The sequence below is a fragment of the Prionailurus viverrinus genome, chromosome D1 (assembly GCF_022837055.1).
Source record: "Prionailurus viverrinus isolate Anna chromosome D1, UM_Priviv_1.0, whole genome shotgun sequence".
NCBI classification, from domain to species: domain Eukaryota; kingdom Metazoa; phylum Chordata; class Mammalia; order Carnivora; family Felidae; genus Prionailurus; species Prionailurus viverrinus.
The window spans coordinates 57,568,283-57,591,269 of NC_062570.1; the positions used below are offsets into that span (position 1 = coordinate 57,568,283).

Sequence of the window (22,987 nt, forward strand, 5' to 3'; positions counted from 1 at the left end):
TGAACAAGGTGTATACATCTCTGTCCTCATTGAATTTACCCTGTAGCTTTACCATATCCACCAAAGCTAGCCATGGGGAGTGGGGGAGGGGGGGGCTGCTATATACTTTCATGATGCCCTGTATTTCTCTCCTTATAGCCCTTCTCTTAGTATTTTGTAATTGCTTATAACTTATAGTTAACTGTCACTAGATTGTAAGATCTGTGGAGACATGAACCATGTTGTCCTAATCTTCATTTCCACTGCCTAGCACATTAAATATGTGTTGAATCAACAGTAAAATACCGTTAGCTAAAAACTGAAAACTCAGCTTGGCTCTGAAACATTCCCAGAGCATCTACTCCATGCAAGGCACTGTAGAAGATGAAGATATGGGCCCATCACACCAGCCCAAGTGCGGGTAACAACCACCAAGATCTCTCTTAGGCCCGTGTCCCCACTTGCTAAGCTAACAAGCGCATGCTGATATTCCTTCGATTCTGCTGGCAGTGAGACTCACCGTTGCTCTCCCCCGCCCAGTTTAGCTTCTGCTGGAGAAGAGTTTTCTTTTCTGTGTTAAGGGTTCTTTCAGTTTCAGAGAGCCTACTTAAGTCTGCAGGAACCACACTAAGCTCTGAACAGCAGCAGTTGCACACACGAGAGTGCATCCTGTCAGTGAATGAACAGACACCACATGAGGTACTTTCTGGCTTCCTCCTAGGCCTTTGGGAGTTTCCTGCTTCCCTTGGGTACTACCATCTCTATAGCTTCATCTTCTTTCCCTGATTAATATTGCCAAAGCCTAGTTGTATTTCCTGTCTCCAAATGAATAAGTATGATTGGGAACTCAGCTTTCCTCAGTTTTGCTTAATAAATTAGATTACCTTGAGGCAGTGAAAAAGTCATTCTCATGTATTGATAATGAGCATCAAAGCTGGTACAATCTCAGGGCAATTGGGCAATATGTGTCAAGAGTACCTTAAGACTTTATATCCTTTGACACAGTAATGCTCTTCCTAGGAATCCATCCTAAGGATAAAAAATGCATCACACATTTGGTTGTAGTTACTCAAAATGCAAGCATAATGCTCAGGAGAAATTTGTCTCTATCAGATTTGCTTAAAGGTTGCTTATGAGACATTCAATTTTCAGATGAGAGTTGTTATTACAAGATATTTAGGTCTAAAATTTAGCCATTTGGAGGATTTGAGAGGAAAAAGAAGCTCTCAATTCTGTAAATGTGGCAGAGTATTGAGAGGAGTGAATAAAATTCCAAAGGGTAAGCTCCACCTCTGACTTGCAAGAGCACCGAACCTCCCTTTCTTCATCTACAAAATGGGGTAATAACTACCCTATCTCCACTGGACAGGCATGTAAGGAGGGAATCCAACTTTCCCTTTTGTATATAATAGTGAGCTCTCCATAATGATAGGAATTGTCTTTACTGGCCTCTCTTTGCCTTTAGAATGACAAAATCCTTACCACAGCCACAAAGTTCCCAATACTCTGGGCCAGCCAACCTCCCTGTTGGTCACTGTTCCAGCCACACTTTTCCCCAGGGCCTTCACATAAGTTCTTCCCTCTGCCTGAATTCCTGTACCCCTTTTCCTGGCCAACTCCTGCTTATCTGTAAAATCTGAGCTTAAATGTCATTTTCATCAGGGTATCTTCCCAGACTACCCCCAACATGGGTAGGTTCTCCCTATTAATCCTCTCACAGTGCTCTCTGCAGATCCTTTGTAAGGCTCATCACAATGGTCCTTAAATACATGTTTACACCATTATTTATTTGGTTGTCTCTCCCTTTCAAAACTCCATGAGGGCAGGTTCTGTTTCTGACTTGTTCATGACTGTATTTTCAGGGCTTGGCAGAATGCCTAGCACAGAGACCCGAGGTAATTTGTTAAATGAATGAATCCTTATAATCTTAGAGTGCCAGGAACAGAGATCTAATGCCTTCATTTTACAGCCGACAAAACTTAGGCCCAGAGAAGATAAATGACTTTTCCAGGATCACATGGCCAGTAAGTGGACAAGGTAGTTTTAGAGTTCATTCATTCATTCAATAAATATTTTCTAAGAGCCTACTATGTTCTAGGCACTGTCCTAGGTGCTGGAGTTAGAATGATGGCCAAGACAGCCCCTGACTTCCTGGAATTTACATCATGGTGGAGGAGATGGCCAATAAGCACATAAACAAATAGCACTTATCACTATCTCATACATTATAAATCTACGAAGAGAGAGGTGCTCTGAAGACAAAATCACATAACCAGTAAGGACTCAAACCCATGTTTTCTGCTTCAAAGTACAGGGCTCTTTCCACTACACCACGCCGCTTGCCCTAAGTAAACAAACAAAACCATAATTTATGAGGCTCCCTCAGCTGCCTGTGTGTGTGCTTGGTGGGGTGAAGCCCTCATGCTGTCCATGAAAAAGGGCCAACATCATCAGAAGCAGCAGCTGACTGGCTTGCCTGCTAAAGCAGGTGTCACAGTGTTAGCCAGCCTGGCCTCTGCTGCCTTGAAACTTCACATCTGGCACCTAAAGAGAGAGGGAGTGTGTTTAAATAAGACAGCTATTGACCAAGTGGCTTGAGGAGGGTTGGAGTTGGCTGGTCTCTGGGAATGATGCAAACCACAAGGGGACAGTACTCAGGAGGTGAACAGAGAAAACAGATGGGCTCAAACTGCAGGCATGACTATTGCCTGAGCACCCCATACATCATTGTGGGAGGCTGGGGGAGGTCTCTTCTCTGCTGGAGGTCTGTTTATCTTTTCATTTATAAAGGCGCCCCCTGATGTCTATACTTGGGGAAACAGAATGCACACTCAGACCGCTGGTTTTTCTCTAAATTGCTTCAAGTAGAAACATGGCTGAAACAAGTGTATAGGTTGCACAGCATGACATGGCAGCTCACCTGAAAGACACAGCATGAGACAGCTCATGCTGGGAGATCAAAGGGGAGCTTGGACAGGTGGGCAGAATCACAAGGAAGCCCACCAAAACACTGGGTCCATTAGCACTCCCTCCTTGCTTTATCATAACATCATTTTTGATAGTTTAATGTGTTGTCTATAACATAAAGTAAACATTCTAATAAAGGACAGTTGAAAATAAATGATGATGGGGCGTCTGGGTGGCTCGTTGGTTGAGCGTCCAACTTCAGCTCAGGTCATGATCTCATGGCTTGTGAGTTTGAGCCCTGCGTTGGGCTCTGTGCTGATGGCTCAGAGCCTAGAGCCTGCTTTGGATTCTGTCTCTCTCTCTCTCTGCCCCTCCCCCACTCATGCTCTGTTTCAAAAATAAATAAATATTTAAAAAAAGGAAAGAAAATAAATGATGACAACTCATTTTTTTCCACATAGGTTAAAGCCCAAAGCACTGCTCTGAAAATAATAAGTTATCATTTACTGACCAATCACAATAAACCAGGCACTTTTTTATAATCTCTAGTCCTGACAACAATCTTGAAGTAGATATTACCTTCATTTTACAGATGAGCAAACTGAGGTTCAGAGAAGTTAAATGCCTTTCTAGAAGTCACACGGGTAGTCAACAGGCACCCAGCACCAGTCTATCCAACTTAGAAAAAAAATTTTTTTAATGTTTATTATTTTTGGGAGAGAGAGAGAGAGAGAGACAGAGTGTGAGGGGGGTAAGGGATAGAGGGAGAGGGAGACACAGAATCTGAAGCAGGCTCCAGGCTCTGAGCTGTCAGCAGAGCCCGACGCGGAGCTCGAACCCACGAACTGTGAGATCGACCTGAGCCGAAGTCAGACACTTAACAAACTGACCCACCCAGGTGCCCCCAGTCTGTCCAACTTTAAAATCCCAAGAAGTGTCCCAAGAAGTGACAACCACTTACCTACCTGATAGCAAAAAGCCAACTGCCTGTAACTGCTCTGCTGCTTCTATAGGCTGAGAAGCCATGTAACTCATATCGTGAGCTATGCACAATTCTAAGGGGAAGGGGCTTCGTGCAGCTTTTTTCAGGTTGGCTGTTACACTTTAGGGGTGAGCTCTGGGGTTTGCAGCAAAAAACTTACTGCTGGAATAAAAGTATTATCACTGAACGGTCCTGGGTATCATGGCTGTTCAGTGAGTGGCTGATATGCACCCTAATGATATGCGGTACTGCTTACTGTGCTCCATACCCCTGGAAAACAACCCCTGTCAAGAATGGACAATGATAGGACACTCACAGTCAAATCCCAGCTCTATCATGAACTAACAGGGCAGCCTCTCTGATACTCAATTTCCTAATTCACAAAATTGGGCTGATATCTACACCTCACAAAATTATTAGGATTAAATAACAAAGTATATGGAAGCACTTGGTGGGGAATAGGTGTACAATAAATATGACTTTGGATGAATTTAATTGACCATTCTGGGACTATGGGTCATTTTGGCCCAAAGAATTCCAGGGAGATGCAGTAAGTTCCAGATCTAAATCAGAGTTTGTGTTTGTGCGTCAGAGAATGGCCTACATGTATCCTTAGTGGAACTGTGGAACCAATCCCATCTCCATGGTTTAACTAGGACCATGGCTCAGGCAAGAGCCAGAGGATTTCCAAGCTTGAGATGACCCAGCAAAAGGCTAATCATTCTAGATTTGAAGCCACTCCCAATTCTCTCCTGTCATGAGTTTCCAAGGAAATCAAGAAGTCATTTGCCTAAAACTGAACTAAACCTAATTTCATATTATTTTCCTCTGCTTGCTCTATTGCAAGATGCAGGTGCAACTTGCCTCTGACTTATGACCTCCAGGTAATTCTCTCTTCAGTCTACAAAGGGTGATTTTTCTAACATACAATCCAGACAAGTTAAAATTCTTCAGTGGTTTCCTATTGTCCATAGAGTCAAGTCTAACTTCACTGTGATCTGGCCCCTGATCACTTATTTGCTCTCATCGCCCACTGTTCCACCTCTCCTCAATCTGCTTATAATCTCTAAGTACTCCAAGCTTTCTCTTGTGCCTGTGCACCCCTTATGCTGCATGCCCTGTCCTTTCTGCCTGGGATGGCTTCACGTTCTCATTTGGCAAACTCCTATTCTCAAAACCTTAATCTCTAAGGCAGTAGCAGACAGCCCTTCCTGGGGCCCACAGCAACTCGTGGCCACATACCTCCCTTACACAGAGAAGGAAGGACATGGTACGGTGGAAAGAATAAAGGCTTCAAGTCAGAAGGCCTAGACTTCAAATTCTGGCCCTCCAGGCCAACCAGAGGAGAGCAAGCCTCAGTCTCTAGCCTAATGCCCACTGGGATGGTTTTCCTTAGGTAAAGATAGATGCAGGGCATCATAGCAAAGAGTCAGTGACTTGAACCACTGGCAAGATCATCCCTATCTGGGATCAACAATTTAAAGGTGTAATTCATCTTATTTCTTTTGTTCCAACTTCCACGTTCACTCACACACCTATCTGACAGGAAGTCAGCTTCCTATACAGGTTTGCTAATCACAACCATTCAAGTATTCCAGTTCCTCCAATTTTCCACTATAAATCTATTATTAAAGACACATCTCAGGGCTCCTGGCTGGCTCAGTCGGTAGAGCATGTGACTCTTGATCGTGGAGTCATACATTCAAGCCTCACTTTGGGTGTAGTGATCACTTAAAAAGAAAATCTTAAAAAAAAAAAAAGACACATCTTATTGGGCACTTATTGGGCAAAGCATTTAAACTCTCTGAGCCTCCCCACCTTCATTTGTAAATGAAAGTGTTGTGAGGATTAGAGAAAGTAAATTTAGATATCTTGCATGAATTTTGGCCCTTGGTAAGCACTCAAGTATTATATTAGCATTATAGCACATTATAAGTATTGGTCTACATCTCTCCCTGCACTAGATAGCTAAATTCCTCAAGGGCAAGAAATTCATCTTTATATCCCCAGCATCTAGCACAACAGTGCTGGGCACATAGTAACCTTTTAACAAAAGTCTGTGAAATGCACAAACATGCACATGTTTGCCTTTCCAATGATGGTCTGTCCCAGGCAAGCAGAGAACTTGTCATGTGCTTTTCTATTTTTCACAGCAGCCATCATGGTTGTTGGGCAAATCAGGAAGCATTTTCAAAGCATACTTATGGGCAGACCAACAGCTTCCTCTTATTAAAGGTTGCTATATAGTGGAAGAGTCACACAATGTGAAATCTGAACCTAGGTTCTAGAACATCTGGTTCACTCCCCCTTACTGTGAGATGTTGGGCACACTAGCTAAACAACCTAGGCTTGTTTTCTACAAAACAGAGAAGAGAAAAACTTTGTAGGTTATCACAAGGATGAAATAAGATAAAGTAAAGCACCATATGAAGGTAGACTATAATTGAGAGTTTCATATCAGGCTTTATGGCAGGAAAATGGTTCTGCTTCCTATACGCCCTATTCCAGGATAGAATAAAACAGAATACCATCATTATGCTATGTTTATATAACCTTCACACATCTCTTAGAAAAACCTGGTTTTGATATTCAAAATGGAAGACACTGCCTTGGCCTAAGCCAGAGCAATCAGTGGGCAACAAATGTTTAGGGGCTACTTCTCTACCTGTGAACCTGCAGTATGGCTTAAATAGGATAAAGAAATACCAAATTTCCTCTTGATTTTCTTACATGGGTAAGTCAAAGGCAAGGCCAAGAACTGGACAATCTGTTTCAAAGAAAAACAGTGTTCTTGATTTAAACTGAAACCAATTAAATGCACTGCTTAGGGAACCAGGCTCTATTTAGACGAGCTTCCTGGTGATCTAAAATTAATCAGAAAACTTTATTTTATTCCAGGCTCTCTTTAAATTCTTCTTAACATTTATTAGTCCACTTATCTAACTTGGTAATTTAGTAAGCACAGTATACTGAGCATAATGGAATCTTTGTTTATAGATTCAAGACCACTTGGCAGGGATGCTGTAGAAAGGACTCAAGCAGCAGATGAGTGGTTGAGTTAGATAAACATTAAGATTGCCTTCACATCTCACAATCTGGGAACCGAACAACTAGTTGTACTTTCACTTATAAAAACGAACATCAATCATCACTGGGCAGTATCGAAGTGTGAACTAATATAGAGCCAAGAGCAAGATAGCATAGTGGCTAAGACTACAGGCACTGAAGCCAAATTGTCAAGATTTATACCTTGGCTCTGTGTCACTTGCTAACTCTGTGATTTTGAACAAGTTACTCAACTTTTCTGCCTCCATTTCCTCATGTGTAAAATGGGAACAAACGTGCCTATCTCATAGAGTTACTATGAGGATTAAGAGTTAATACTTCTTAACATACTTGAACAGTGCCTGACACACAGTGGGTGCTCAAAAAATGTGAGTTACTCTGTTTTGTGTGAGTTTATTGTATGTCCAAATACTAGGAGCTGCCCATGCAGTATTTCATAAAAGCCTTAAACAACATTTGGGGCACTTGGGTGGCTCAGCTGGTTGAACATCTGACTCTTGATTTTGGCTCAGGTCATGATTGCACGGTTGTGGGATCGTCAAATCCCTGCCTGGGATTCTCTCTCCCTCCCCCTCTCCCCAGTTTGTACTCTTTTTGCAATCAATCAATCAAACAACAAAAACAACCCTTTAAGGTAGGTGGTAGCTCATCGTAAAGATGAGGAAACAAGTTCTCAGAGGAGGAGTTCCTCACCTAAGGTTAGTGCCTTTAGACAAAGTTTGAATCCAGAGCCCTCTGCCTCCCAACTTGTGCTGTTTCAAAGCATCCTGCTTCCCCATTGTGCCAAAATTGAGCACACATAAAATGGAGCTGAATTCATGCTAATCCAATATATATCCCATAAAGTACCTTTTGGAATAGTCCTTGGTACCTGCTTCTTTCTTGTCAGTATTCTCATTCTTAAGATAGGACAGAAATAACTCCACTAAAGGTTCCCTTAATAGATTACCTATACCATGACTGTATAAATGATGAGTGACATTCAAACAGTTGAATAAAATCCACTAAAATGGCGAACCGTCCCTCAGCCTGTTTTCTTGCATTAAATCCTCTGTTGTTTTTCACAAAGGACTATAAAATGTTGCCCGTTATGATTATCCTGGTACTTTTCTGATTATTAAGTTCCTGTCTACCCCTCATCTAAGCATCATCTCCACTGCTACATAATGCTATTTATTTAGGGTGCATGTCCTGCCACTCCAAAATGGTAACCTCTGAGCTCTTGCAGTCTCTAAAGTATCTTATCCAGGAATGAACAGAACTAGCATTCAACAACTGCTTGACACTTTGGATTTGCATGATCCAAAGCAGATATTAAACAACATGGTTTTTCCATTCTTCAAGAGCAGTCTAGTAAAAGATGTGAAAGAAGAACCTTAAGAAAGCCTGAAAGACCAAAAGAAAGAAGTTAAAGTAGGACTAGCAATGAGGAACTTTTAAGTATTTAAAAAAAAAAAGAGAGAGGGGGTAGAAGCCAAAGTGAAGCCTCAAGAAACAAGGAGTCTGGCAAGAGTAAATGAGAAAAAAGAGAGGGAATGGTGTGGGGGAGCCAGACAATATTTAGAGCTTGAAATGAAAGGGCAATTCTAGAATTAAGGTGGGTTTGGATCAGAAGCCTTACCAAGTTTCTCTGGCTAAAGAGCCTGGGTGGCAATCTGTGGGTGGCCCACACTTAAGAACACACAGAAAAAAACTGGACACAGATACAAGTGGTGAGAAGTGTCATGAAGCAGGGAGTGGCAAGAGTCAATCCTAAATGCAGTCATTTGGGTACAATGTGCCCTTCAGAGAGGGCATGGTGACAGCATGGGCTAATTTACAGAGCCGCCAGGGCAATAACTCAGAAAGCAATACTGCCTTCTCACAACAAAACGAGGCAGCCCCAGAATGTTTCATGGTGGTAAAAAGCTGCATTACAGCATACTAGGTCCCGGAACCAATGAAAGGAGACAAGTTTACCAAAACGAGTCTTGACACAGAGTACGTTTCTGGCAAATACAGTATTATGCACTCATTCTACTCATGTCCTGGCGAAACTATTTAGTTTCCTTATATGGCCCTTCTCTTCAGCTCTCTCCTGTAAAATAACTAATGTCTTCTTAGAGAAACAAAGATAGAAAAGAAATAGAACTGTTCCACCCGTCCTCCCTCCCCTCCTCAGTTCTTTTCAGGGAGGTGAGTGGAGGCACATATCTTTGAGAGTGTCTGAGAACTACCCCATTTTTGAAATCAATTTCAGAAAACTGAAAAGCCTTCTGCAAGAGAAATCTGTGTTGATAGGGGAAGACGAGGGAAATACTGCAACTGTCTATGCTGGCTGCCAGAATGAAGCAGCCTTGTTTTAGCTGTGACATTTTTTAATCCCATTAAAACTTTAATAGCACTAGAAGTAGGATACAATGTACATGCATGCGTAGAAATACTATATGGCACATAAAATTAAAGAATATGCCAGCTGCCCTCTTAAATGAGAATCAACTTCTAATGTTATTATTCTTCTTAAAATTTTTCAGTTGGTCTTCACAGTCTTTCCATTAAAATCCAAACTCCTTAGCCGGACCCGACTTCATTTCTCAATACATTTCATCCCTTTTCCCAAAGTCTACTGTCCATTTCCCCCCAAAGCCATGTTCCTCTGCCTGGAAAATCTTTTCCATTTCTCTTTGCTTGGTAAAATCCTACTCACCCTTCAAATATCCACTTAGCTTTCTCTCTTCCAGGAAGAATGCCCACACTCCTATGAGCTCTCAGACAACCCTGCGCTTACTTGTCACTGCACTCACCATATCATGTTATAATTTCATTTTAGTGGCTTGTCTCTTCCATTAGAGCCTGTAGACAAGTGCTAAATTCTAGGATGCTACCTATATCCTCTTGTGTCCAGGTCAGAGGCCTGACACATGAGTAGACACACGTATTTTCATGTATAGTAAATACAGCCATCAATGAACCTCACTTTGTTTCAATAGAAAAGTATTTACTCTCTCTAAAATTTTTCATAATATAGAACAAGTATCTTCCACCTTTGATCACATTTCCCGCCAGAATGACAACTTTCAAAGTAGAATATCTGGCTCATGTCCTTGAAAACGTTTCAGGAAGTTGGTGGCTGACTGCATTTCTCACAGCAGGAAGGAAGCCACCATTTGTAGAGCACCTGTGTGCTACAACTGTGCACCAAATTTAGGCTGCATGTATACACTTCTTCAGTCTTGACAATCTATGGTAACTCGTTTTAGCTCTATTTTGACAAAAAACCTGAGGCTTAGAAATGTGCCCAAGGTCACATGGCTAGCAAGTGATGAAGCCAAACTAACACAATGTGCAAGATCAGGACTACATTTTCTCCTAAATGAACTAAAAAATGATGTTGGCTGAAACTAAGGTTTCCCACTGGGTTGAAAAAATGATGAAGGCAGCAAATGACTTGTTCATCTCAGACTATGGGTGTGCAGTTTTAACAATATGAACTGAAAACCAGCCTTGTTCCTGTTCAGGGTTTGAATAATTGCACACACTGCTGCCGTCCTGTCAAATAACAGACTCATCAGACATTCAGTTTGAAGCACTGTTTTAAAACAACTTCTCAAATTTATTTAACTCATGTGGATAACATGGTAGAGTTTTGTATAAAAAGAAAAAAAAGGCCACCACTCCCTCCCTCCTAAGCCTTGCAGACAGCTGAGTTCAGGCAGCATACTGGGTGTGGTGATCACAGGATTTGCATTATCCTTTCAAAGATGGAACTCCAACTACCACTGGAGTTTTCCAATTCAAAATTCAGTTTCACTAGAGAGAGCCCAGCAGAATTTAAAAAAAAAAAAAAAAACCCACAAAAAACTAGATTGTTGCTTTTTAAATTTTTCCAATTCTTATTTAGAAAAATTACTAGAGGCAATGACAAAAATAACCATTTAAAAGATCACTCTCCAGGGGCGCCTGGGTGGCTCAGTTGGATAAGCGTCCGACTTTGGCTCAGGTCATGATCTCACGGTTCGTGGGTTTGAGTCCCGCATTGGGCTCCATGCTGACAGCTCAGCGCCTGGATCCTGCTTCTGATTCTGTGTATCCCTCCCTCTCTCTCTCAAAAATAAATAAACATCAAAAAAATTTTTTAAAGATCATTCTCCAGAGGTTTTTTGTAAAGGTAAGTCCAGGCTTTCCATCCTTTTACATTTTAAAAAGAAAGAGGGCTGTGGAATACGTCAACCTTTACTCTGCTTATGACACAAAGCGTCTGCCTTCTCAAGTCCTAGATGTAATGCCAGGACTCATCTTCCAAACTTCTGGTCTCAATCAAGTCCATGGGGTGCCTGGCTGGAGAGCCCCGGGAGATGGCTGCTAAATATGTTCGTATGAATCCAAGGTCAGTTAGAATCCTAACCTTAAACAGTAGGTTTACTGGATGCTGACTGCATCATGACATACGCAGGCTAAGTCAGACGTCCCTCGTCTGTCAGTTGTGAGTCATGCCAGCAGATGAGCCTGTGTTCTTTCCCTAGAGCTCACTGTACCAGATTACTACCTCACCACTTCGATCCACCAAGGTCACTGTCCAGCTATCATGAAAATCACTTAAAAGTTATCAATAGAATAGATGATTTTCCATAAGCAACAAATGAGAATGTGTTACTTGCTGTTTAGTCCTACTAACAACTCAGTCTCTCCACCTTTCTTGGGCAGCCTATACTTTTAGGCAAATGGGAGGGTTAAAATACAGAGGAGCAACATCTATATAAAAATGTGTGCTTTATTTCTTCCTTGTTACCTTCCTGGAAAATTGCTGTTTCTGAACATTCAGGTTCCTTGAGAAGGAGAACTTTTTCTTAACTGTTGTACCCTGCATACAGAAAAGGCTTTCTCTTTTTAGCCTCCATTTCATTGCCTGGGTTTCACTCTCTAGGTACTAACAGTGGGAAAGGGAGAGAGGAGGAGACAAAAATCACAAAGAGCAGCGTAAAACATGCCCTGTGTCAGCAACATGGCAAGGCCTCTACTATCGTCAATGCTGACACTAAGTAATTTCTGGTGGAGTTGAATACATCATTACATTTCTATTTGTGCTCTGCCTGAGGCTTTTCCCTACCTACTAATTGCGAGTGAAGGTCGAGAGAGCTTTTGTGAAAGGGGCAGAACATAAGCAATGTGCTGGTCTGTAGCCAGGTGTCAGTGTACTTTATAACGGAGGAAGAGAGGATTAGAGGATTATAGGGAGATTTTTGTTTCAGCCTTTAGTCCAACAAAGATTTAAAAGACTTACAGAAAATGGCTTCACATAGAAGTATGGTAGTGGGGAAGGGATTATGGGGAGAGTGGTAAACACAGCCAGTAAAATTCAGGGATAAATGAAGACCCACACAAGTCCACAGAATACAAAGGAACAAAGAAGAATACTTCTTGAGCCATAAGTGCTCAGGACACAGGATTGGGTAGGGACCAGTGAATTAGCAACTAAATGGCTTCAGTGATAATTCTGAAACCTGTTCCAATTTATGTTTGGAGTGAATTCTTCTCCAGAACAGGTCAAGATTGTGCTTAAAAAAATGTCCTTAAAACACAACAGCTTCTTAAATATTCTTTTGCCTCTTGCTTCCAGGTGATTTCCCTTTGGTTAAAAACCAGAAACAGTATAAACCTCACAGGATGGAATAAGTCTTTTGATGCAGGCAAGGTGAGGCACAGGATGAACTTACACAGTAAGTGAGAGTCTGTCTGTCTTGGTCTTCTCCCTTGACCACTCCATGTCTCTGAACTAACAGAGATGGCAGTTCACTTCCTCTGGAAGAAGCCAGTAATGGATACTTGTCTGTTGGCTTTGCCCAGAGCCGCAGTCCCTTTCTTTGGGCCCTTTCGTTCTTCTTTGGGTTCTTTTTTCACTGTCATGGCAGAGGGTCTATGTACGGAGGAGGTCTTCATCTTAAGCTCCTCTTCACTATCTGTGCAGGATTCACTCACATAGACTTTTTCAGTCACTGGCAGAATAAAAAAAAAAAAAAAATGGGAAAGGAGTGGGTCGAGTCATTTAGAACACTGTTATTAAGAGAATGAGATGTCTTGTTCACTCCAATTCCTTCAGACCCTCTGATCAAGGGAGACCCTCTGATCAGCTCACCTAATACTGGAGCCTTCTCCCACTGGGAGATCAGATCAGGCCACCAATAGAAACTATTTATCTTAAACTCATACAGTCTCTAGTTGGGGCTCAGAGCCAACATTTACCCTTACTGTCTCGCTGCTATGTCCCATGCCTTTTGCCCAAATTCTGCATTTGGGTCCTGGTCAATGCTAGGTAACTTCCTGAACTCTACATTGAACTGTCTGTATCTCAAATACCCACTTCTACCTCCATGCTTTGACTGACTTCTTCAATCTCACTTCCCTGACCCACAGTGCCTGCCTATTTCCTTCCACTGCTGCTTTTCTGGATCTTAATCTCTGCTCTATTCGCCAGTCTTCATCTTGTCTAACCAGGTTCACAGTCAGGGGCCCTCCTGGCTGGCTATATCCTGACATCACCCGCTCACTCTCTGCACATCCTAAACACAAGAATTGCAGATTACTCAATTTTTCAGTTCTTAGTTCTAAATGACCCAACACTTACTAGTGGTCTGCATTGTGAAGATAACTGCCCCAAGCAAACTCAATCATATAACAAGCTTGATTGTTTTAAGACAGTGATAAAATGAGAAACAAAGTTACCAATTCTCTTAATGCCCTATCAGCCAAAGGCATACTTTTGCCTTTTCTTATACCAATAAAATTCACTGACCCCCTCCCCCTTTGAAAATAATTTTACCAGTGAGCAGTCAGTATAAGGAAGCTGAAAAGGGCATAGGCACAGACAATAACTTCCAACAATGATGTCACAGAACTGATGAGGGTCTCTTCAGTATTACTGCAGCACACAAACCAATCATGAGAAACAGTACAATGCCACCTTCCTGTGACTTTAGAGAGCTGCAGCAGCTGTATAACATCTACATTCTTTCTCAGCTTTCCTGGTTGCAGCAGGAAGATGAAGAGTAAAGGAAAACATCTCCTCTTGGCTGAACACAGTAACCTAATATGCATCATAAATGCTCAAACGATTAAAGTACATTTTTGTCCTATTAAAGAACAATAATAGTTTTAAGCACTTAATTAGCGATTAAGAACAAACTACTCCAGAGGCAGTGGCTTTGGAATCAACTATATCTGCATACTAATATGTAGTCTGCCATTTATAAATTCTCAAACTTTTGATGTGCATCAGGATCACCTGCAGGGCTTATTAAAACAGATTGCCGAACTCTAATTCCAGAGCTTCAAATTCAGTAGGTGAGGGATGGACCTGAGAATTTGCTTTTCTAACATGTTCCCAGGGAATGCTGATGCTGCTGGTCTGGGGACTATACCTTGAGAATCATTGTTCTCTCCTCCCCTGTAAAATGGGAGTAACACTGCCTCACAGAAGGTATGGATGCACCTAGTGATCTTATTAGCAAGTACCCATCAATGCTGGTTTTCCCTTCACAATGGCAAAGCCATGCTGGAGGTCTGTTGCCGGTAGAGCATTCCTTCACCATACCCATCTAATCCCATTAAGGGTACATAATTAACGGTTCCCTCACTAAGAGTTCCTAGGATTTGTCATTACTTTTAAGAGCCTAGAGTTCACTTTGCTGATTCCTATCAACTTAGAGGCTACAAATCACTGAGAAGCTTTAAATATATATATGTAGATATATATATTTACATATATAAAGTGTTCTCAAAGGCCTTACTACTCACCTGTGCTCCACAGACCAGAGGCATTAGACTCTCCCATGATTTTATTAGAAATGCAGAATTTCAGGTCCTACCTGAGGGCCTACTGAATCAGAATTTGAATTTTAGCAAGATCTTCAAGTAATGTGAAGTTTGAGAAATGCTGCTCTAAGGTACTTAGGGAATTCCCATGGCATACCTATTAGTTCAGCAATTATGATCCCTGCACACTAGCCCAATCTCATCGGCAACTTGAAACGCATTATGCAACTGGATTATTGGAACAAACTTATGAGCTGCTATTTACTCAATATCTCAAATTAGGGAAGTCTGAAGAGCCATATGCAGACATAGAAAAGAAACAACTTACTACTAGTTGGTGGTATAAAACTTGCTCCTTCATAAGCTATACTTTGTATTCAAATGGCAGCAGGTCTATAATGTAAAACTCCAACATCAATTAGCTCATTATTTCATTACTTATTACTGAAACCACTGGTTGTCTCATTGCCAATTCTGTGCAATGCGTTGCTTGGGGGAGTTAAAACCAGTCAGGGCAACACCAACAAAATTTCTTCAGCAGCACACTTAGTATACCTCAAGAGCTAAAAGAAGGATTTCTATATTCAAAGCTTTAGTTACTTCAAACTGTAAGACAAAGGAGATTTCAACTTAAAGATACAGAACCTTTATTTTAACTGAGTAACATGCAACTTTTCTGGGCTGCCATTAAAAAAAAAAAAAAAAAAGAGCCCAGTTTACATGGATAAAATCAGAATTATTCTCCACTCAATGTTTTGCTGTTAGAATTCTAACTTGTCCAAAAGTCTACCCCACACTAATCTCAGGGGCCCAACTCCCCAGTCCCTGAAGCAAAGTCACAGAAAAGGAAAGATCAATTTTGAAAACCCCCAGACCAGCTCTCATCCAGCATAGGACAGGACAAGCCCCCTGTGCTGGTACATTTGGAACAGTCCAAACAGAAAGGAAAGCACAACTCCTTTGTTGGTAACAGGAGCCAAGATTCATTAGGTTGAGCTTGGACTACAAACCTTTAAAAAAAAAAAAAAAGTGCTATGTGAGCACGGTTTTCATTGTTGCATCCAAGGCTCTTAATAGTCCTGTCTGGAGACAGGAGTGTAAAAAGTCCACATCCCATACCTGGCCAAAACTTGAGTACTGTGTTTTGAACAAAGCAACAGGTAATTAGCCACAAACTCCCAGTAAATGCTCACAATGATATATCTGACATTTTTCTTTCGGGGTAGAAGGAGGGAAAAACTGGCACTGATGCCTTTGTCCTCTTAAATTTAAAACAAAGAAAAAGTAAGAACTTCAATAGTAAATGCACATATTATCACCACTAGTCAAACCAAAAGGCTTGAAAACACACTATTAGAAGACTGAAAGCAAACAAAACAAAATACAAAAAAACAACCCTAACTTGAAGTCCAGAATTCATAGGCTCACAAAAAATTTGGCACTGAAAAGACCAATTTCCAGTGTAAGGAATTTTATTCCCCGATAATATGCTACAATTAAAATGGCACAGGCCTGAGGTGCCTGGGTGGCTCAGCTGGCTGAGCACTGAACTTTAGCTCAGGTCATGATCTCCTGGTTTCTGGGTTCGGGCCCTACATAGGGCTTTGTGCTGGCAGTGCGGACCCTGCTTTGGATTCTGTGTCTTCCTCTCTCTCTGCCCCTCCCCCACCTGCATGCTCTCTCCTAAAAATAAACATTGAGAAAAAAATCTTTAAAAAAAATGGCAGAGGCCTTTTCAGAGGAGTGGAAGGTAGGGAACAACAGGACAGGGTTTGCACTTATTCTAACAACCACACAACCTAGGAAAAGTAGATTCTTCAGAATTGATCAATCTTTTTAAGATGAAAGTTTGAACCAGAAAAGGAGAGTCAAGAAAGGGAAAAGATACTTCTTTAGGAGAGCAGGTGCCACAGGAAGGGAGAAACTACAATTATAGGCTATCCAACTAACAGGAGGTTTCCAAGACTAAGCCCACAAGTCTCTGTAAACACAAAAAGTACCAGGATCAGAGCATCCTATTGGCCTGCAAGTGTGAAAGCCCCACAGAAGTTTGAGTCAACTGTGGAAGGGTAGAACAAGCTTAAACATGGCTGAAGAATTCAACCTATAACTAACTGAAGCGCTAAATTCTAATTCCCCTCTAGGTCACCATAAAAAGCACACATTTTTATCTAACATGACTTACAAACGGGAAACATGAAGTGATTTGGAAGAGTCAAACCCCTCTGGAGAGATGGGACAAAATACCAAGAAGACTCTTGACACTCTCTTCAGAGTCTAATCATCAGTGGGGGCTTCCTTTCCACTGTTCAAATGTATAAAACAACCATTCCAGAAAAAAAAGTTTCTCAATGTCTGTAACAACATTTTATGTTGGTATTATGGTTTCCATATTGAAAGTGCCTTTAAACGTTACCTCACCTGAATTTTCACAACAATCCCACATATAGGCAAAATGGATATTTTACCTCCATTCCATACATCAAGAAACTCCCTACCAGAGGTGACAGGACTTTTATCCAAGACCTCAAAGCTTATTTCTACAGGATGTGGTCCAAACAAGAACCCATGTTCTGCCTTTCGTTGTAGTGTTCTCTACTCTGCTACTCAGGGTGCGTGCCATGTTTGGCGTGAGTCATGTGCACATTCAAGTTTGAAGCACACTGCTCTGTAAGAGATCACGGAGCCAGAAACTCTTCTTACCTATGCAGCCTTCCTCATCCACAAAGGTCTTAGACTTCAGCACCCGTTTTCGTTTTCTTTTTTCTCCATTTGAGCTCTAAAAGATCACAGGAAGATCAGAGGTTACAACATTCAGTTGATCAATGACTCTATAGAGAAAAACAACAAGAGCTTTTTAATCTACAATAATCACCCTCCAATATTCCATGATGATAAAAAGTTGAATGCGAAACTCTATCCATTTCCTTTTACGGACCAGTCCTACTATACAGACAAGTTTACATTCCTATATATGGAAGCTTGATGTTTAATGCTTATAAGATAACTGTGATCATTCAGTCAACAAACTTTTGGTAAGCAGTGCACCATGGTTAAAAAGACCAATAGGACAAGGACCTTAGCGGATGAGAGAAGCGAGGAAGACAGACCACTGCAATCCACTGTGGTAAGGCCTTTAATGGAGGGCTGTGGCAGACATTTTGGAAGCAAACAGGAAAGCTAAATCAGATGAGAGGTCCGTGGCATGTACCCTTGCTGTAGCCTTGATGCTGCAACATTACCCTTGTCTAATTTAGTCTCACACAGATACTACTAATACCAATTTCCTTTTATGTTCAGTGGTCTTTCATCCCATTTTCCTGTCAGCTAATGAGGAAATTAGTGCAAAATTTAAATGACAGTCTTAATACAATGAATTAAAGGAAAACTAATAGCTGTAAAGGAAAAAAAACCTTGTTAGCACCTTTCTTCTCAACTCTTCATTATCTACACTAATAGACAAGATACAGCTGAATACCATTCAAAACTATAGTCCCCCACTTATTGCCAGCTTTTCTCACCCTGCCCTTTTCCAGAAGAGTTTCTGAAGAACAACAAATGTGCCTAAGTTGTTTGTTCACTCTATTTCCCAAACTTTGCTCTGATGCAGGCAAGACCTTACTTTGCAAAATTCCAACAGGAGTTGGGTAACACAGCAGCCCTGATGCTGGAGGTCATGAAAAACAAAACCACTCCCAGGCCTGACCTCTGCAACCTTCCTGAGATGCGCCCTATAGCTGAGCTCTCACCGCAGGTGAGGAGAGGGAATGTCCATCCTGTAGTACCTACAGAGAGTGGAATGAGAAAAGAGCCATCTACTGGTGTCCCTGGACTATACAGCAGTGGCCGGTTCAGCACAGTTTCAGGTCCTTGGGAGGTCAGACACATGGAAAGGCAACCATCCCAGTAAAGTTTTACCTTGACAGAAGGAGGCTCTGGTTCAGTCTTAGGCACTGGCTCAGGAGGTGGAGAAGCAGGAGGAGGTGGGGATGGTGACTCAGCTTCATAATCCCCAGGAGAGTCTGGTATGACTGAAATAATGAAACAAGCTTAGCTAAGAGAACTGTGGCACTATCTGGTACAACGCCTTCTCTGGTGACTTTTTAAACGTCTGTATCCAGCAAAGGACATTTTGCAAGCAGTAATTCATGACAACCAAGGACTTTGCAGTTATAGATCTTTAAAATACACAGTTTACTAATTTTATACGAAGAAAACCAGAGAATTAAGAGTTATTAAAGCTGGAAGAAACCTTAGAGATTATCTTAGCTAAACCTTTTATTTTGTAGGAAAGTCTAAAGTTGTTTTATAAATATCCACTGATCATCTAACATGTGTCATGTATTCCACTTACAATTGTTTCATTTATCCTCATAACAACCCTAAGAGACAAATATTATTCACACATTACAGTTGGGTAAAAAGAGGCTCAAAGAGGTTAATTAACTTCCCAAGGTCACAGGGCTTACAAATGAGGCAGGAGGTTTTAAACCCAAGTCAGTCTGATGCCACAGCCTTACCATTCCAACTATTCTGTGCTGCCTTACCATTCAGGGCCAGACATTTTCTTTTAAGGTTAAACAAACAGATCTAATTCTCAGATTATATCAAATGTTCCATGCCAGAGTCTTCATGACTATGATCCAAGGATTATCTGCAATCACCTGAGATGTTTATTAGACTGAAATATTCCAGCTGATGTTAAGAGCATAAACTTTGGAGGAAAAATCACCTTTGAAACAGTCACAATTACAGCTCTTACAACTAAGACTGGCTTACTATTTTGCATGGGAATTATTTCTAGTGATTGCTCACTGATGAGGCTTGTTTTGTTGTAGTAAGAGTAACCGGAAAGAACACTTTTGGGAAAGCAATATTGCTCTGGAAGTGGTATCACCCGAGAAGAGAGCATCTCCAGAGGGATCCCATCATTCCTGAACAGTTCCAGAAATAGTGGTCTTGGTATAAGGCCCATGAGAGGGGGAAGTGAAAATCCTCAGCTGACCTACAGCTTAATCACCACAGAGAAACTGCTGGTAAAAAGACTGGGTAGTTGCTTAGCCTCACCTGCTCCCTGAATCTCCTGGCTGTATTCAATTTCTTAGCACAAGTCTTGGATCTGAAATTCTCCCAACTGATTAGGTCAGTGTTAAAAATTATGACAGTGGAGGGTTCAAGGCCAAATGACCTAAAGAGGTGAAGCAAAACAAGAGCCAGAACGAAACAATAAATTATACACTTCAAGTATGAAATGGGCCCCAAAACTTTATAAGCTCTGGGAAACAAGACTCAGAAACATATGAGGAAAGTGGTCCAGCTAGTAACCCAGCTCTAGGAGAATAGAACATGATGGGAGCTCAAGTAAGCAAGAGAAAAGTTAAACCACAGAGCCAAGCTCCCATTTCTTTGAAGGTATAGCAATCAGGAAAGCTGTGTCACATGCGTTACAGGGGCAGGAGGAAAGTTTACACAGTGAGGAAGCCAAAGAAAAGGAATTTTGAGTCCTCACAATAAATTTAGGAGTTTTCATTCTATTTCCACTTCTGTAACCGTGAAGACACTTAATCCTAGTGGCACCCTCTAAGACCCCTGTCACTGCACTGTATACAAGTGTTTATCTAGATCCTCCTCTGACTCTAACCTCCATGGAGGCAGAGACACCACAATTTCCCTGGCACTGAACAAACAGTAACGATATTTTTAATAAAGGAAAACAATCATTTTTGGAATTTGGGATGAAGGGCTTCTAGGTCAAGGAAGAGTCAGCATATACCTCCCCCTCCCTTCCACATCCACCCAAAGAGACACATTACAGTGATGACTAAGGAATGAAATGCTGTAAACCTGCCTGCCACCCCTATCCCTGCCACAACAGGGAAGAGAGTAGAAGGGGGAGCCAAGAACTTGTAATGAATAACAATTTTCAACAAATCCCCAGAAGATGGAAGGCAGATGGGAGAAAGGTGACAGGAGAAGCATCAATTAGATTGAGTCCAATAGGAGAGCTTACAATCTATTACAAAACTTCTATTGTATCTGATTTTTCAAGTTGTGTATCACTTTAAATTTTTTTAAATAAAACATTTTGGGGCACCTGGGTGGCTCAGTCAGGTAAGCATCTGACTCTTGACTTCAGCTCAGGTCATGATCTCACAGTTGTGAGATCGAGCCCCACGTCAAGCTCTGAGCTGGGAATGGAGCCTGCTTAAGATTCTCTCTCTCTCCCTCTGCCCCTCCCATGCATGCACACACTCTCTCTCTCAAAGAAATTAAAAAAAAATTTTTTTTAACGTATATTTCTTTTTGAGAGAGAGAGAGCATGAAGAGGAGGCGGAGACACAGAATCCGAAGCAGGCTCCAGGCTCTGAGCTGCCAGCATAGAGCCTGACATGGGGCTTGAACTCACAAACTGCGAGATCATGACCTGAGCCAAAGTCAGTCACTTAACCGACTGAGCCACCCGGACGCCCCACAAAGAAATTTTTTTTAAGAAAGGAAGGATGGATGGGGCGCCTGGGTGGTGCAGTCGGTTAAGCGTCCGACTTCAGCCAGGTCACGATCTCGCGGTCCGTGAGTTCGAGCCCCGCATCAGGCTCTGGGCTGATGGCTCAGAGCCTGGAGCCTGTTTCTGATTCTGTGTCTCCCTCTCTCTCTGCCCCTCCCCCGTTCATGCTCTGTCTCTCTCTGTCCCCAAAATAAATAAATGTTGAAAAAAAAATTTATTTAAAAAAGAAAGGAAGGATGGGGGGGCGTGTCAGGGTGGCCCAGTCAGTTAAGCATCCAGTCCTTGTTTTCAGCTCAGCTTCAATCCACAAACTGTGGGACTGGACCCCACATGGGGCTCTGTGCTGACAGCACAGAGCCTGCTTGGGATTCTCTCTTTCCCTTTCTCTCTGCCCTTCCCTTGCTTGTTCTGTCTCAAAATAAATAAACTTTTAAAAGAAAAAAAAGGGAAGGAAGGATACAGAAAACAACTAGAATTTTCTGGGCTTTACAAACATTAATCATTCATTCACATAATATTCCCCACAAAATCACTGTTACTATTATTTCTGTTTTATATAACTGAGGTTCAAAGAGACTAAAAAAAAATTTGGCCACATTCATATGCTAGAATCTGTATGTGTCTGATTTTCCATCAAGGTAAATATATCCTCGACATACTTTTAGTGACATAAGCATAAGGAGGGTTTCATACATTGGTGTATTTTAAATATATTTATAATGAGTTTACAGCTTTTCAGATGAAAGGTACTCAAGAAGTGTAATTTAACACTTACCCCAGGACAGCAGAATAAGAACTGTAGTAAAACTAGTTACTAGCAGAGTAACCACTGTTTACCAGAGTGCTATGGCAGAGATGGGTCATTTTGGAAATCACTCATAGCTTCCTAGGAAAATTTATAAACTAGCTATCTTAACCTAAAAAGGGTGGGGGGGGGGGTCATTTGCTTAACATTCTCCATAAGTAATTTGCAAAAACTGAAAATGTTAGCAAAAACTTAATCAGCTAAAACTATTTCTTCCTAGCAATATATTTTTTTAAATTCTATCTTAGAGACAGAGCACGAGTGGGGAAGAGGGAGAGAATCTTAAGTAGGCTCCACACTCAGCACAGGGCCCAATGTGGGGCTTGATCCCACTACCTTGGGATCATGACCTGAGCCAAAATCAAGAGTTGGACATTCAACTGACTGAGCCACCCAGGCGCCCCTCTTCCTAGCAATGAAAACATTACTCTTAATGTGATTTCTATCTGGGTCTGGCTTTTTCTTGCTTTACAAAGAGAGTATGTAGAACTGCTAATGGTGCTTATGACTCTGCCAAGAAGAGAAATAAAGGAAAAGTCTCTTGGGTAGAGAGTTAAAGATATGAAGTTGAAGGGAATTTTCTGAGAGAAGAGACTGCTGTTGAACACTTATGGAACACGCCAATAGAAAAAGTGGGGTGAATAAGAAGAAAACCTGCTATGTCAAGCAGTGTCCTGGCATTGCTGACGTATCTTATTTGATGTTCATAAAAAGTCTACACGGTGTGATAACATCCCCATTAGAGATGAGGAAACAAGGAATTGAAGAAGTTAAATAATCTGTCTCCAGTTGCACAATAAGTGGCAGAAGTAAGGTTTTTTATTTTTAAAAATAATTTATTTTTTAATTTACATCCAAGTTAGCATATAGTGCGATAATGATTTCAGAAGTAGATTCCTTAATGCCCCTCACCCATTTAGCCCATCCCCCTACCCACAACCCCTCCAGCAACTCT

The 22,987-nt window shown here is 41.5% G+C and overlaps 1 protein-coding gene across 1 annotated transcript in view; it reads right to left on the minus strand.

The window, feature by feature from the left end:
* Nucleotides 1-10,937: 10,937 nt before the first annotated feature.
* Nucleotides 10,938-22,987, minus strand: part of POLD3 (DNA polymerase delta 3, accessory subunit) — a 51,518-nt gene continuing 39,468 nt past the window's right edge. The window contains exons 10-12 of the mRNA XM_047823439.1: nt 18,641-18,753; nt 17,426-17,501; nt 10,938-12,906 (exon numbers count right to left, since the gene is read on the minus strand). Coding sequence (XP_047679395.1) covers nt 12,704-12,906; nt 17,426-17,501; nt 18,641-18,753 — 392 coding nt within the window. The 3' untranslated portion in view covers nt 10,938-12,703. The remainder of the gene's footprint in view (nt 12,907-17,425; nt 17,502-18,640; nt 18,754-22,987) is intronic.